Below are 16,953 nucleotides of genomic sequence, written 5' to 3'. Positions count from 1 at the left end.
GCATCCAATGCCACGTTCCTCAAGTTATGCAAAAGTCAGGAGGGAGCAGAGCTGCATTCTAATCAGTGCATTACTATGCATCATGCTCATCAGATTTAACAGCAGCCTTTGCTTCATTTTTAGAAGTCAATTAAAATAGCAGTTCAATTGATAAAAAAGAAGTCTTGCTAGATTAAGATTGATGTTAAAATGCCTGATTGTACATAGATTTATTATTAATATAAAATGCATACATGCCCACAGACTGTTTTATGTACGTTCAGGAAGCGCTGGGGCAAGCAGTTCTTCACTTAAAGGAAACCTGTGGTTAATTTCTGGTTCCCACATTGATTTAGACCCCGAGATAAAGTTAGATGACTGTTCCAGCATCTCAGTTAACTTACTCACTTCTGTGCCATCTCCAGAGCAGAATTCACACCATGCAGAAATCCAACTTTTTAAACCCCAGTGCTCCCAGCGTTATTCAGAACATGCTAACAGGGGCTTCTTTCCAAAACTGGAAATAACACCAACAGAGTGATATGCTCTCAAGATGCCTGCTAATTGCTATTAGAATTAAAAAAGTTAGGACCAGGCAGAGAAGGAAAAGCTTTATTCTCTTTCTTCTCTTCAAGTAGGTCATCCTTTATCTCATCCCCAGCCACCTGCCTTCCAATTTATACCTTTTAGCAGTCAAAGCCGTTTGTTTCACTGATGGTATCAGGACTGATTTCTAAGTAACATCTTTATACCTCATTTCTATGCTGTTTTTTTTTCCCCTTCCTCAGAAAACTCTTCCATTGTGCTGGTTTTTTTTTCTTTAACTGAGGGCTCCTGCAAGTCTGTTCATTTCCACTGAGAACTGCTCCAATCCCCAGAGCTTTTCTCTACATACATTTTCAAAGTTCAGCACAGTTCTTTCTGCCCTACATTGCAAGCTTTCTAACACACTTCCTATTGTGCCAGCCATGGCATATTAAGTGTTTAAATACTTTCTTTTAAAAATATAACTCTCTAAAAGTTTTCAGAAGGTCCGTCCAGAACCTCATCCAGCATAATGACTTTCAATGACGTTATTTTTTTTTCCCCAGCAGCACTCAAGGAGCTGTGCACAGTAAGTCCTAAATCCATTTCATTATTGGGTATACTGTTTCAAACACACTGTAGGATGGTACTTTTGTCCCTGCTGTGCTGCATTTCCTATAATCACCAAGAGAAGAGAGCTGTCTCTGGGCAGACTCCTTTGCTGCACTGTTCCAGCTCCTTCCATCTCCACTGACGCTCCATTCCACCAGCACAGCAGCAGCTCAGTGCTAAGATGAGCTCCAGGATCCAGATATTTCTGCTACTCTCCAAAGTCCTCCTTCATGCTGTTACCAGCCTCAGAAGTCCACCCGCCCCTTTCTCTTGTGCCTATTTACATGGTGGCTCCTTTGTGCAGAACACAATTGGACCTGATGATCTTAGAGGTCTTTTCAAATATAAATGATTCTGTGATTCCGACATTTCTCCTCCTTTCCACTCTAAAATCCTCCTTTTAGAGGAACCTGTGCTATCCCGCCAGGCTCCCTCCAGCCTTGCCCTGACAGAACAAGAGTCCTAGAGCTCAGGACAGCCAAGGGAGCCAGCACAGCAACACAGGCAGCTGGCTTGTCCTGGGCAGGCAGGGACAGTTCCTGTCCTCTTGGTCTTGCACAGGTGGAAAAGGACACAGCTTACAGAAACAGGAATGCAATGTTAAGAGCTGTGCTGCTGGTGCATACTTTCAGAAGGACAAAGGGTAAAAGACATCAGCATACCAAAATCATTCTTAGCTTGTCTTTCACCTTCCATCCTCTCTCTGGATGAAGGTGAAGGGGGAGGAAGAGGAACACATGAGTGGTTTTCCCCACCAACAGCCTATTCCAGGGGTAGGTCCCTCAGTTGACCTCTCTATACCTTCAATGTTGCAGTATTTCCATGACCACCCTATGCCTCCAGACAGAACGTATTTCATCCTGACCAACTGGTGAATTTCCTTTTTTTTTTTTTTTTTTTTTTTGCCAGGCAGTGTTAAAGATCACACAGAAACAAGTGAAAATGCAAAAGAAACTGCAATTTCCACAACAGAAAATACAAACTGCATAATGGTGAAAGTCTGCGAGATGAAGTAGTTGTATTAAACAGAATTGTGATGCACAACTAGTCCCTGGCAATGCAAGCAGAAGAGACGACTGACTACAGCCTGTCTGTTTATGACCTTATCACGTAAGATTCTTGTAGAAAAATGTGCCATACTGTTGTTGAAGCACAAAGTCGCACAGAAAGCCTCCAGCTGAGGAGGCAACATGAGCCAAGGAAGGCAGAATTTGCATCCTGCCGTCCTAACATGTTTGTCACTGCTACCTCCCCAGACAGGGCTATCACACTAATTCAGAGAGGGAGGAGGCAGAAGGTGGACAAGAAGAACCAAAAGAAGCTTTTGCCCACTTGCAAGATGCTAAAAAGTAACTGTGACTGTCAAATCTGAACACTGCCCTTTCAAACTGGTGTTTTACATACAGTGCCCAGCCTGGCCAGATCTTCCAAGCCTTGCATTTTTCATCGAGCAGCTGAAAAGCAAACAGATGGTACGCTTACAAAAAATCGATAGTATCTCATAATCAAAATGAGATGGTTTTGATTTTGGTGGTTTTGACAATGCAGGGATTTTAATAACCATCTCTGTATTTTCAGAGCTAACAGGTGTACCTTCCGACATAATTCCTATCCAGAAAGGTTGTAGTCAATAGCACAGTATTTTTAAGGCCAAAATTCCCAGTTGTATTATTGGTACAGGCATTTTAAGTGGTATTCATGTGAAAACCAGAACTGATTTAATAAAAACCTGTTTAGCAGAGTAGCAATCTCTTTGAGCCATGGTGTTATGTAATTAAATGCTGAATGCTGACCATCTGTCATTGTACTCACAGGTAAAAATAAACCAACGATGCAATGCTCAGGCAAGTCTTTGTTGGAGCCCTGGTGGAGCCCAGCCAGAGGGAGCTGGGGCTTTGAGAGCACGGGGCAGAATTCCCGCACAGCCTGTCTGGATGCACAGGGAGGCTCTCCATGGCTCTGGGTCACAGCAAAGGAGCTGGGCAGGACGCCCAAAGTGTGACCCAAAGTGTGCCCTGCAAGAGCCTCTGCCCCGGGCAGCCCCTGGCAGCCCTTGGCTCCCCCAGAACAGGAGGGTTGATAGATCTGACACAGCCAAAATGTGGCTCCAACTTTGCTGCTGTGCAGAGTAACTACACACTGTCCTTTGCTCACAGCTTCCTCCAAAGCCATAATTAAGTTCTTAGTTGAAAAAGAAGAGGGAGAAAAGAAGTAATTATGTCTTGAGGTCAAATCTTACTATCAAAATCAAACAGAGATCAAACATCCCTGAGAGTGTTGGAGGAGTTTGGTTTTGAAATTCATGGCTGGGGCCCACCAGTGATCCAAAATTTTCATTCTTACAAAGTCTAACGTTTCAACACGATTTTAGTTCAATGACTTTCAAAGGGAACACTGCACTTAACACAAGAGGAAGCCTTACCCTCAGCCTTCTCTCAAATGTAGAGATGTTGCCTTTGGTCTGCTCCCTCCTTTGCCTCCATTCAATGAGATTTGAGTTGTGCTCTCCAGGAAGGGAGATATTGCACTTCCCTAGGGTGGGGCTGACCACCCCTGCCAGGATGTGAGGTTCTGTGTTGAGTGTGATTTCCATCCCGCTGGCAAAGGTGACTCTCAGAGACCCGTCTGGGCTCACCCTGTAGATGTTCTGGGTGTTATCTGCCAGAGAACAACAAAAACCAGGGCTCAGAGAGAAGTTCAGATCTCCGGATTTATAACCCAGACGTGAGGCACAGCAGGGCTGAGTCTGTGACCCAGGGAGGCTGCAGACAGCTGAACACCAACTGCAGTGGGAGCTCTGCAGGCTGTAACCTCCAGCCTTCCCAAGTCTGAACAGCCTTTTTATTACGTTTAGCCCGATGATTTCCATTGTGAAGGTTTCCTGCAGCAGGAATAAAGAGTTTTTGCTTTCAGCTTAGAAGTATGTAAAGCCACGAGCTGAATATTGACCACGGATATTGTGATGGCCTTAGCACATTGCGGATCCCAACAGGAAAATGTAATGCTTGAACAACTCAAGAGCATCTGAGGTCAAACAAAAGAGCTGCTTCCCAGATATCCAGGATGACAGCCAGTCTCCCAGTCTGTCCCTTCTCCCTGTGTCACAAAAACCTTGTCCTCTTCCCCATTACCCAACAAGGACAGAAGACCCCAGATCAATTAAACCGTGCAAAGCCAGAACTCTGGTGATAAATCTGCAGGATCTGGAGGAGGACACTGGGGCACCTCCATTAGGCAGAAAGCAGGGGGTTTTTTGAGATAAATGGTATTACCAGGAAAATACTGTGGTGTGTCCAAATCTAATCCCTGAGGCAGCCACCAGCAGAGGTGGGCCATGCTCTCCTGCTTCCTATAAATGCTGTCACCAGGTCACAGAACTACCAGAAAGAACACACAGTATTGGCCAAACAAGGCATTTCAGTGCTGAAATGTCAGTGCAACCTGTCATTCTCCTGGCAAGTATTTCTTAGAATAACCAAGCTCAGTGTGTAACAGCTTAGTCCAAGTCCTCCAAATGCTGAAGCAGAAAGCAGCATGCAAAGCCTGGAGACATCAGAGACTTCAATAATTAGATTTTATCCATGGGATTCTTCTAGGAGAAGAATTGTTCACTTGTGGCTTGTTTCTAACTGGCAGCCCAGGAGAATTGTAGCTGTGTGTGCTGAAGCAAGGAGGAAACAAAGGAACTGATTCTAATGCCTTTTTTTTTTTTTTTTTTTTCTGGCCAACAGTTATGAATGCAGTAATGTCCAGGGTTCCAACACAATGGTTAGGGAAAAAAATAACAGAAATGCTTCTCTTACCTTGTTTTAAAGTATATATTGTAGAGGTAGCTGAGAAGTTGGTGGCTGTGATCACGTTCTCCCTGTTTGAAGTATCCAGCTCCACTCGTGTCAGTTTTTCCACGTCGCTGTGGAAGCTGCTGACTTCCCCTGTGGGGAAGGTCGCATTGGTCAGGTGCCCATCGGAGTCATACCTGCAGAATGATGTTAAAGAGCCATGAAAACACACCACTACTGTCCTGCAGGCCCTCCTGAAAGCTGAAAAAAATAGCGAAGAAAGTAGGAGGCATTGTCACCACTGCGCAGTAAGTAAAGAAGTAGGAATTGCTCCATTTAGTCACTCAAAAACGCCTTCAGCACCTAGTCTGAATCCCTGCTTGGAGGCTTTTCCAGTGGTGCTGCATCGAATCCAACTGGGAATACTGTGAGATGCCAACTGCAGCAGTCAGGCTGTGGCAGAGGACTCTGCTGCTCAGGGCTGGCTGCGCTCCCCCGCGGCTGCCATGCAGGAACGAGGCCACTGGAGGTCACCCGGTGCTCAGGCATCCTCCCCACCCCTAAAACGGCATTTCTGTGCCCATCAGATTAAATAAAACCAGTTCTTACCCTCTGCAACCCTTAAAAGCTGCCTTTTGTCACAGACGTGTGAAGCACATAATGTGAGTGGCGAATGTAAGAAGGGACCTAAAGCGTAACCACAGTGATAAAATTACAGAGAAATCTGCAGGAAATAAGTTGCCTACATGGCTTTTGCTCTTGTGTTTCATTTCCCATGGGTCTACTTAAATCAGCAGGAACTTCGCACCTAGAATGTGGAGCACCACATTTCAGTTCTCCTAAACTTCGCCAGTGCTAAAGAAATTCTTGTAGCTCAAGGTACTTGATTATCAATCAGGCCATGTTACCAAAAAGTCAATAATTAATTCCAGAGCTCTGGAGCAGCAATTCTAACAGGTCTTTTCAGTTCTACCAACGTATTTCTTCTTTTTGATGGTTCACATGGAAACCAGCACAGAGCATTGCTTGGTGCTTGATACTGTTTCATAATAATGCCTCACATCTTAAAAACCTTATTGATGCTGACATGTTTTTATTCACCTAAGACAACTCACTGATATTGCAGAGTGTTTGCACGAGCAAAACCAACTCATGTTCATAAAACAGGAACTTATTGTGCAGGTATGAAAGCATAATTAAGTTTTCATGTTTTATTAGCTGTCTCCTCTCCCAGACCAAACTGCTCTATCAGCTGGCAGAACTGCACTGCCAATGAAGCCCTTCCAGTTCTCATCAGCACATGAAATGGCTTTGTCCTTCCCTTTAAGCTATTGGCATAATTTCTTTAGGGCCTTTATTTGCCCCTAATTAGTCAGACAAAATCTATATGTCACAAGAAGTATTGGTGAAAAAAGATCAGGATTTTTTTGTCTTCCCTCCAATATAAAGAGAGAAAAACACAGCAGCTGTCCTTTTCCAATTAAACTCTAGAGAATGAAGTAGTGACCATCTTGTGGCTTTTTGACAAGTAAGTTAAAATTAATCAAACGTTAAATTCATAATAATCTCTCTCCTTTTCACCTCTCACTGCTCTTATATATATTGTGTGACTTATTTACATTCTCCCCTTCTGCTGGTTCTGTGCACGTGGCCTGAGCGCCACAGGCAGCCATTAAAACTGACTCAGATCACTACTTCTCATCATTAGAGAACTCCACAAACACCAGGCAGTTATATTCCATTTAGTGCTTGATCAAACAGGGATGACAGCTCGGCAGGTTATTTAGATTCGCTACTGTACCACAGAAAATCCCCCCAAAGTGCATTTTTAAGGTGCAAAAAATACAGCTGGTTTATTGCAATGTGCTTGTGCTCAAGGCACGGGATCCACCTTCACTAAGGATCCAGTTTTGCTGCTGATGGTGCTGCTGCTGAGGTGCAAAAAATGGCATTTTCAGCCGTGCAGCTGAGAATGGGATGGAGAGCTCCTGGCTGGTGGCCAGGAAGGGCTGGCTCCTCCTGAGAGCCCAGCACACCCTCACTCCTGCAGATGGTCCCACTGACCCCAAGGAGGACACGCAGAGAAGTCTCAGTATTGATTCCACAGCAGGATCATCTAAAGGGTTTGGGGTTTTTTTCCTCCCAGATTGCTCCAAGAAACTCCAGCCCTCTGAGGCCAGGTTCTGTCACCTTCCACATGATGAATAGCACCAGGCTGGGGCTCAGCTCCTGCAATGTCCTACCCATACTAATGGGGGTGGAATCACGACATATTTCTTCTTGTTAATTTGGGGCTCAGTTATGCCACTGTTAATCATGTCAGTGACCATTTAATCATGCAAATAATTGCATTGATTTCAGTACTCACATGAGGAAGTGCTAACCAGTATTTGAAATGCACACATGGGGATATTGCTTCGCAATCCATTTGCATTTCTGTGTGCAGCACAGTTAAGAGTTATATCATTTCAAAGGGAAAGCGGTCTAATTAATTTTTTCAGAGAGAGTTGTTTCTTGCAGGTGTTTTCTTGTCCTTGATTTAATGGAGGCCCAGTGCTTCCCCTCCCCTTTTACAGCTTTAATGACACAATATTAAAAGAAATCTAGATGACTTAAAATTCTACATTAGCTATAATTGTATGCAAGAGCTCTTTCAGCACTTCAATTCCATCAGATTAGAGTAGATGGATGACAAGTACTTTTGTAGGTGGTTTTCTACCACTTAATAATTTCCCTCTGCAAGTGAATCTGACATAGAGGTAGATGTTCTGAACAGGTCATTATCTTTGCTCATATTCCCAAGTATGTGTGATACGTGTTGTTAAACAATCTCATCCCTATTTCAGCTCGACAGTGCCATGGGTTGAACTTTGGGATGTGAATGCAAATCTGGCTTAAGCACAGCAGATGATTTCAAGCAATTTGAAAGTTGCTCTTACTTCCAGTGCTACATTCTCAGAGTGCTCACAAGCAATTCATATATATGTAGGCAAACCCTTCGAAAAATTCTAACTTTTCAAACTGAAATTGGCTGTCAGCACAGAATGTGACTCCCTGGAAGACAGTACCTGGGTAAAAGACAAATAAGGCATCACCGCCCATGAGCTGCTCACGGCAGCGGGTGAGCAGCATCTCCTGAAAGCACAACTTTCAGCACAGAGGTGGTGACAGCCCACTGCCCCTCTGGCTGCGGCACAGCAGGTGACATTCTGTGTTCCAGTCATCGAGGGATTTGTAATCCATCGTGAAAATGACTTAAGATACGGGATAGAACATAAACGTTAATTACATGACGTTATTTAATTGACATTATCTAATTTTGTTGCTGTTTTTGTCATGCTGAAGTTGTAATTCTGTTAATTTTCCCTGACTGATGTAGGCTGGCAGGAGTGTGTGGTCACGCAGAGACTGGACAGCTCGAAGCCTGGGTGAGGACAGTGTTACCCGGCCTGTAGTTAAAGCTATTCAATTTAGCAAAATCTCTTTGTGTTAATCACATACATCATACAAATCCTCCCAAGGCACAGGTACTTCCTCATGAATAAATCCACACTACACACAGTGGGAGGCACCTGCAAGCAGGTGAAGTCCTTTAAAAGATCTTTCAGCATTTGAGCCGTACTTTAAAAAGAGGAACAAGCAATAGTTGTGTGCAATGGTTTATGCTCAATGTCAGTGGGACAGAATGCCAGCACTGAAAGGCACATGACTAAAAATAATCTGCTCTCCCCTGCTCCTACAATCAAGGCCCTGCTACAAGGCCTGCTGTTCAGCATTTTAATAGACATGACTGGCAGCTGCTCTAAAGGCCCTTTGAAAGTGCCATTGGTCCGTGGCCTGGACTGACACCAGCATCAAGTGGGGATATAAACGGCCAACTCTCAGCACTGAAGTTATTAAAAAGAAGCATACGTACATTTACAGTCAGTTCTGTTTAAAGGTGACTCCGATCAGTGTCTGAGCAGCACCAGGGTAACAGTGAGCTTTGTGTTGTTGCAAAGACAGTTTAAATTTCCATCAGTAGAGGTTTGATAATGAGAGCTGAACCAGGAAGACCCCGTATGCTTTTGTTTTCCCATGTATTGTATAAAAGGCCCTCTCTAATGGCTTATATGCCCACCCTATTAATTTAGTCTTTGGCAGAATAATAGAGGACAGGATGAAGAAACATCCTGTTGAATAAAAACCCCTCATACTGGGCAGCATCTTCTCTGCTTTTATCCTGCTTTCATTTGAAGAAATTATGATTCTAAAAACCTGCAATGACAGGGACTCTACTCCCTTTCCAGGTGACTCAGGCAGCAACTCACTTCTTGTCAATGTGCTTTTTGTTCCAGCCTCACCTGGATGGTTTTCATTTCAGTTTTTGACCATGAACTCCTGTGTTCCACAGGAAATGGGAACTATTATCCTCCCTAAGGACTCTGAACTAGGATTTCCATCCAGCACTTGTTGCATCCTCAAACAGGGATTAGGGCAATTAATTATCAATAATGAGAAATCCTGATACAACACACCTCCTTGTAAATCAAAAATGAAATTCCTCTTGGGTTGTTCTCTCTCTGGGAGCAGGTTGGGATGTTCTGACTCCATCTTTTTAACTGTCTTGTCTCAATGTCCTGTTTATGAAGCCTTTCCTACTCTTCTTACATACAGCCTTTTGCTATTACATATCCTTTTGCTATTATTATATATCTTCCTCCCCTGCGGATAGAGACAAGCTCACTCTTGTCTTTGAATTCCACTGAGATTCTCAATTTCCTTTGCAACACTCCCTTCTCCGATGAGTATGCTAATTTTCCCCTTTCTGCCCTCCTCAGGAATTTTGCAAATTCCTGATTCACACCATAACTTTCCTGTACCTCTTAAGTGACAAAAAAAAAAAAATTAAAAATCTCATATTTTCATTTCGAGAAAGAGATTCTTAACAAGAAAGTGCAAATGAAGTGTAATTTCAGGCAATTTCTGCTGTACTCAACAGGCACTGTGCACAGAGCATTCACATATGACAGGTTTAGGCACCTAAGAAATGGCAGTGCCTGTGCAACAGCACTGCTTGTCCTGTCTCACCGAGTGTTGATAGCAGGGTGTGTTTTTAAATGACTAGAGCTGTCTAAAAAAACTTCCGGCGCTCATTTAGAACGAGAGTTCCAGGCATTTAACGGCTGGACTTACTCATACACGGTCGTCCACCCGTTCTCATCACTCTTGGTTGCCAGCAGCCCCGTGTTGCCAGGGTAGGTCATCAGGGCCAGGTTGTAGCCCTGGGCATAGACCCTTTTGAGGACGCCGTTGCTGCTGATGGTGAGCCAGTAGACCTGTCCCCCGGGCACCACCAGCCAGAGGGGCAGCCCGCCCGTGTCCCTGCGGATGTGCACCGCGCCGCCGCTGCTGCTGCTGACCGTGCCCAGCTGCCCGTCGGCGCCGTAGGAGAAGTTGTACACGTAGTCCCTGGTGATGAGGTTGAGGGTGTGCAGGTGGGTGCCGTTGATGGTGAACTGGTAGAGCTCCTGGTCGGCGGGGGAGGCGATCTCGTACAGGTGCCCGTCGCTCAGGTGCGCGCTGTTGCGGCGCACGGCGCGGATCCGCACGTTGCCCAGGTCGGCCACCAGCAGCGTGTCGTCGGGGGACACTGCCAGGGAGGAGGGGGCTTTCAGCTTGGCATCTTTGGCATAGCCACCGTCACCTGGGGGAGAAATGGCAGTTTTAGTGACCTCTGATCTCCTCCTTTCAGCTGATCCCCTGAGCCTGACACGCTGCTTCTCCTCAGTGTGGACCCGATATTTTCTGAGCCTGAGAATTGCTGAGCTCTTCCCAAGGGAAACTTTTCAACAGTTTTCCCCAAAACAGCCTCGTGTAAACAATGTGCCTTTCCCATAACAACAGGTGTTGTTTGCTATTTCTGTTGCTCAGCCAGTGGGAGAGGTGTCAGCCCTATGGACCAGTGATGTCCCTTTTTAGCACAGCGTGTTATAAAAGGGCTGAATGAATCGTAAATAAACCTTCTGATTTCTCCTGCCTTCTGACTGGAGCCAAGCATCTTTATTTCGTGTCCTATTGCGACACCTCAGTATCATTTACAGGTCAATAAAACAATATCCTCTTCCGACTGATTAAATCCCTGCTATCTAAGGTTGGTGCAATTCTAAATTAGTCCCGGTGAAGACAAACAGGAATATAAATTATCTGATTCACAGCATTTTTTGCTGAGTCCCAGACCTTACCGTTCAGGAAAGCTTTAATGCAGAATTGTGAAAAAAAAAAAAACCCAACCATGATACCTGAGGTTTCATTCCCTACTTACTGTCTGTTGGCATGTCATTAAAGCAGAATTGTGTTGTAAACAAAAAGAAAATAAACCCCAGTAATTCAGCTAAAATGACACTGAAAGAAAGATTAGTTTATACTTATTAAAAACTCAACACTACAGGAAAACAAAATCAGAACCCTAGCCAAAAAGTGCCTTGAGAAAGAATCCCTTTTAATATCTCTTGACAATTTACTTGGTTTGTGTCATTTAAGGTTTCAAAAGGATTTTTGCATTATCCTGGGCTGTATGTGTCTATCGAAATGAGTTTACATGAGCAGGATTTCCTGTAACTAGCAGGAAGGCATATTAAACCTCACTCTTAGGGAAAACCACATTACTGGGTGCATTGCTCTCCTTCTCCTGACTGAGACATGAAATTGCTGGAGTGTCTGAGCACACCCTATGCTTCCTTGGAAACAGAAAATCAGTGGATCTTTCTGCCAAGCTGACCCTGCCTTTCACCAAACCAGGCTGGACCAATCATTAGATTTGCCACAGTTTTTTTCGTTTTTCAGCACTGAGAGTAGTTTTCCTCACTAGGAATCCTGTCCAGGGTTCTGTTCCTCACTGGTCACCTGCAGCCACCACTAAAGCTGGCAGCACTTGGCAATGCACAGGAGGCTTTGATTATCATTACAATGCTGGGTCAGCAACCCACCTTCTCTGGAAGACCATTTGCATTTTTTCCTCTCTGTTCTCGACATACTTAATGTTTTCTTGTCAGTAATTAACCTTTTACTTGAAATGAGAGGCTTAAGAATGATGATGACATTATTATGGAGCAGAACATGGCGGTTCTCAGAGATGTCAGGATGGCAACACACTGCACACCTCTGTATGGGAATGCTGCCCTCTGTCCCAGCCTGTTTTTATGAAATAAAAGAGCCACACTTTTTTCTGGTGCATCAGGGGACAGTGGTTGTGCTGCTGTTGATGTCCAGGCCTGCCACTGGCTGCTCCAGTTTAAAACACACAAAGCAAAAGAAATTCTGCACAATACATGTTTGCACCATTTGGCTGGTGGTGCAGCTTGGCACGAGTGATGAGAAGGCATGAGCTGGAGTTCTGCACTTGATGTGAAACCCCTTGGCACTCCTCCTGCTGGGCAGGGCTGCCTGTTCCAGGAGCATTTAGGTACAATTTGGTGCCATCTCCAACAGGGGCAAATGCAGCTGACACAGCAAGACAGACCTGGAACTAATGCTGAACAGGGTGTAGTCACTGTACCAAAAGAGAAAAGGCTAGCAGCATCCTGAAGTGCCTCCAGTGGCAACGGAAGACTCACATCTCAGAAGTCAATGGATTAAATCCACAAAGATCTGCCGATAAGGCTTTGGGCTCTCCAAGAAAGCTGAATCACTGCTTGTCTCCCACAGAATCACAGAACGTGTCGGTTGGAAGAGACCTTCAGGATCATCGAGTCCAACCCAGCCCCAACACCTCAACTAGACCATGGCATCGAGTGCCACATCCAGTCTTTCTTTAAACACATCCAGGGATGGTGGCCCCACCACCTCTCCTTCCCCTTGCTGCTTTGCTGACCCGCGGCTTTATCAGAGATAAATCCAACAGCCACTGGCCAGGAAACAAGCACCATGCCCTCACCTGCAAAGCAGTCACAGTTGGGGTCGATCTTGCAGTCGCAGTCCGAGGGCGCGCCGGCGATGAGGGAGATCTCGCCGTTGGTGGTGACCTGCTGGATGCGGTTGATCTTCCTCTCGTCGGTCTCGGCGATGTAGAGCACGCCGCTGTGGGACACGGCGATGGCCCGGGCCGACTCCAGCGTGGAGTGTGTGGCCACCTTGCTGACCAGGAAATGGTCCATGCCCGGCACCTGGCAGTGGATGGGCCGCCCCGCCACGATGCGCACGCGCCCGCGCTCCGAGATCTGCAGCACGATGTTGTTGTCCAGCACGTACAGAGAGTTGTCCAGGGGGTTCACCGTCAGGTCTGTTGGCCACTCCAACCTCACCTGGGAAAACCAGGGAAAAAAGAACGATTAGGGCATTATGGCAGCTTCATTCACCTCCGATCACATCACCAAGACACCTCGTGGGCTCGATACTTTCTGAGCCTCAGAACTGCTGAGCTCTTCCCAAAGGAAAGTTTTCAAGAGTTTTCTTTTTCCCAAAACAACCGTGTCTAAACAATACTCCCTTCCCATAACAACAGGGTTGTTTGCTATTTCTGCCACTTAGCCAACAGGAGAGGTGTCAGCCCTATGCACCAGTGATGTCCCTTTTTAGCACAGCGCGTTATAAAAGGGCTGAATGAATTGTAAATAAACCTTCTGATTTCTCCTGCCTTCTGACTGGAGCCAAGCATCTTTATTTTGTGTCCTATTACGACAACATCCGGCAGACTCTCTCAGTGTGGATGCTGACAGCTTGGTCAGAGAGAAATTTTCAAGCATTAGACAGCGACAAGGCCTGTGAGAGAGGAAGTCAAATAACTCTCCTATACACTGGTCTAGGGAGCTGTGAGAAAGCTCAGTAAAAGAACTTAAAACAATCCTTGTACCCGGTGTTTGTCCTTGTTGTTGACTTGCAAGATGTTTGCAAAGGGGTGTAGTTTTTAATTAACCAGTGATGGTGCAGGGTGTTAATTAGAGGACCAGTCATGTCCAGTTGTATCAGAACAGTCCATAAAGAGATGTGATTTCTAAATTCTAATTTCTAATTTCTAAACTGTGATCTATGCCTTCTAAGAAGATTCAGAATCTGTGTTGCTCATTCAGCCCCCTCCAACACAACAGCGACATCTCAGCACTGCTTCTCCAGTACCTTTAATTAGGTTTGGAACAAATTGCAACAAGCACACTCTTTTCTGAGGTCCCACTCCAGTGTGGAGCAAAATTTGATTTGAAAAGTAATTTAGCACCCTCTGAGAGGTATTTGCACAAGTCCATTAAAGCGGGAACTTTATTATACCTATGCAGTCATGCAAATAAAACCACACACTTCACGTCATGCAACATCAGCCAGAAAATTTTCTAGGTCTGAATGTTATTGTTTCAAGGTTGCAGTCAATGCTGGCAGAGTGGAAAACAGTGAGAGGTTGTCAATGTCGTAACACTTTAATTGCCTGTTAGCACAAAAGGAAAATGACATACTAGAAGAGTAGGACACATTTCCACTATTTATTTACTAAGCAAGAAATGTTAACAAGACTTATATGCCACAAGAAATATAAGCTTAATACTCTGTAACAAAATAATACACCAATATATCATACTTTGCAGGATAATGTAGCCAAGCCTAATTATTCATAATGATTTTGCTTTGTGAATTCATTATTTCAGTCATGGATTAGGTAAATTTGTCACACTTAAGGGGAGCTTTTTGCCTTTGTGCAGGTGAGAGTGCCAACCAAAGCAAGTTTCAAACCAAGCTGGAGGAAAAAGCTGAAGAATGACCTCACTCATCTGATACCTTTTGCACTGTGATCTGGAGGAATTAAACACGATTCAAATTAAAAGTGGGGCTGCCTGTCGACCTGCAAGGCAATGAGTACACAGGCTGCTGATGACAGCACGTGCTGGCCAGAGCTTCCAGCTCCTTCTGCTGAGAAAGGATTGCTGAGCTGGGAAACAACACCACAGCAGGGCTGGTCCCTCTCCCCAGCTCGCGGCCACTGGAGCATTTGGATGCCAGGTCGTCTCTGGGAAGGTGAGAAAACAACTGAGCCATGCTTTTGTCTGTCTCAGGATGCTTTACTTGTTATCCTTCGTGAAGAGATGGCTGCTTTTATCTGAGTGGGATTTTTCTGGTCTAAATATTTCCATCATCGGAAGCCAATAACTACCAGCCTAACCTGTAACTGTTTTATATGCTTTATGTGCCACAGAAGCTTTTACTGTTTCACTTACCGGTTTGCTGCTGGTTTTGCTGATTTTTGCCCTGTGCTAACGAAAAGCAGGATGAATGCAGAGCTGCTGATGCTGCCACACTGCTCAGCACTGAGCAATACCATATGGTGCAGAGCGTGGCCATCACCAGCCACCTGCCTGCCTGGGGTCAGCTGGGCAGCCGGCCTGGAATCCAAGTCTCTCCCTTTCTCCAGCATTTCCTGAACTATCTCATTTCCAGAGGTGCACTGCTGTTTGGTAACTGATGATTTAACGATGTGAGGGCACTGTGGCTGCTGTGTCTCCCCCTGCGTGCTCACCACACAATTTCCAGGGTTCAGGAGCAATCCAGTCCCTCCCTGTCCCCAGTCCTTTGGAGCAGACACCATCAGAACTGGCATTTAAACTGAAGCTGTTGGGCTCAAGATTGCTCCTGAACCAGGTGGTCGAGTCCTTCCAAATGATCGAAATGTGGTGAGGCAGTTGGAGCAGGTTCCTCCCACTCCAGTGCTAATTCCTGGGCACTGTGACTGCCTGGGCTCCACCCGCTGCTCTGGGGCTGCCCGGCACAGCCCCGCCAGCTCCTGCTTCAGCTCAGAGACCACTGGGACGCCAAATAACGCTCTTCACTTAACAGAAAAATCTCCACATGGCTTTCTCCAGGAAGCTTGGAAAAAACCACATTTGCAATGCACCTTTTAATGCAGAACAATCGCTTTTTCTACCCAAGTAGATGGATTAGTTTCAATGGAAAATAGACACCTTCAACTTTAGGGGCCTCCACAGATGGCATTGCTGTACAAATAATCTTTGATTAACTGTAACTAGATTATTCACAATTAAAAACCTGGGACAAAACCATCTATTTTACCGTAATGACCTTGCCTAGCACCTGCCATGTTTTGATAGCTGGTTTTCTTTTGTGGACCAGCCCTTGCCCAGCAAATAGTGGGAATTCCTCCCACTGTGAAGGTATGTCTGGTGTCCTGCAGATAAACAGGGACTGGTTTGGGCCTAAAAAACTTTTTCTCTGGTTTATTTGAGGCTGATTTGGTTTACTGAGATAGAAGAAACTCTTATGCAGCTGCACATTTCACTTGGAGCAATGTGCCTAAAGCTTAACAGCTGTTAACTGCAAGCATATTTGCTTTCATACTGCTCATATCTCTAAAACTAACTGCAGTGAGATAAAAATAAATAAAATTTTAGTTGGAAACATCCGAACAATTTTTGTCCCTACACCAGAACTGCTGCCCAGCTCTCTGCTCTGGCAAAGCCAACCGAAGGTTATTCCTACGGCTTCCCTTCTGCCATTTAAAGCAGTCAAGGATGTATCTGAAATATTAAAGGTAGCACACACCTGCCTGGAGATTGCAGCAGAAAAACCAGCTGCTGCACGCTGCAAGCTTACGCTGCTGAAATTGGAGGGGGAAACAAGCTGAAATAGCCCAATTAAAATCAAACAGGCACAATAACACAAATCACTGAGCATTCCCAATCTGAACAAGAATTTCACAGATTTAGAATAAACCTGCGCTGCTCTTGTCAGGATTGTCCTTCCTGACGTCGGAAAGTGGCGTAAGATGGTGTCACAGCCTGCTGCTGTCCCACTCCATCCCTTCTCCCAGAGCAGCAAGGCCAGTTTGTGTTCCTACTGAGAGCAGGCTCAGGACAGTTTGCTGGAAAAGAAACTAATCACCTAAATCAGCTTAAGCTGCAGTGTAAGTGCACCCTCAGGTTCACTGTTACCTTGAAAAGTCACTGGTTGTTTACTTCTCGTTAAAGCAAGCTGCCCTCTGGCAGCTTCTGTGACCAAACCATCAGTTGTGCTTCATTCAAAGGCAATAAACACGTTACAGAGAAGCACCTCCACTTCCATCTGATGCCACTGTGCCGACTGC

At 45.2% G+C, this 16,953-nt stretch overlaps 1 protein-coding gene across 1 annotated transcript in view; it reads right to left on the bottom strand.

Moving 5' to 3' along the window:
• Positions 1-16,953, bottom strand: part of TENM1 (teneurin transmembrane protein 1) — a 256,550-nt gene that overhangs the window by 12,758 nt on the left and 226,839 nt on the right. The window contains exons 23-26 of the mRNA XM_066202385.1: positions 12,811-13,177; positions 10,071-10,581; positions 4,920-5,092; positions 3,539-3,774 (exon numbers count right to left, since the gene is read on the bottom strand). Coding sequence (XP_066058482.1) covers positions 3,539-3,774; positions 4,920-5,092; positions 10,071-10,581; positions 12,811-13,177 — 1,287 coding nt within the window. The remainder of the gene's footprint in view (positions 1-3,538; positions 3,775-4,919; positions 5,093-10,070; positions 10,582-12,810; positions 13,178-16,953) is intronic.

This window comes from Chamaea fasciata, unplaced genomic scaffold, assembly GCF_029207755.1.
Source record: "Chamaea fasciata isolate MVZ Bird 193981 ecotype frontalis unplaced genomic scaffold, bChaFas1.0.hap1 SCAF_22, whole genome shotgun sequence".
Taxonomy (NCBI): domain Eukaryota; kingdom Metazoa; phylum Chordata; class Aves; order Passeriformes; family Sylviidae; genus Chamaea; species Chamaea fasciata.
The sequence above is the reverse complement of the archived record's forward strand: the minus strand, read 5'-3'. Positions and strand labels throughout refer to the sequence as shown.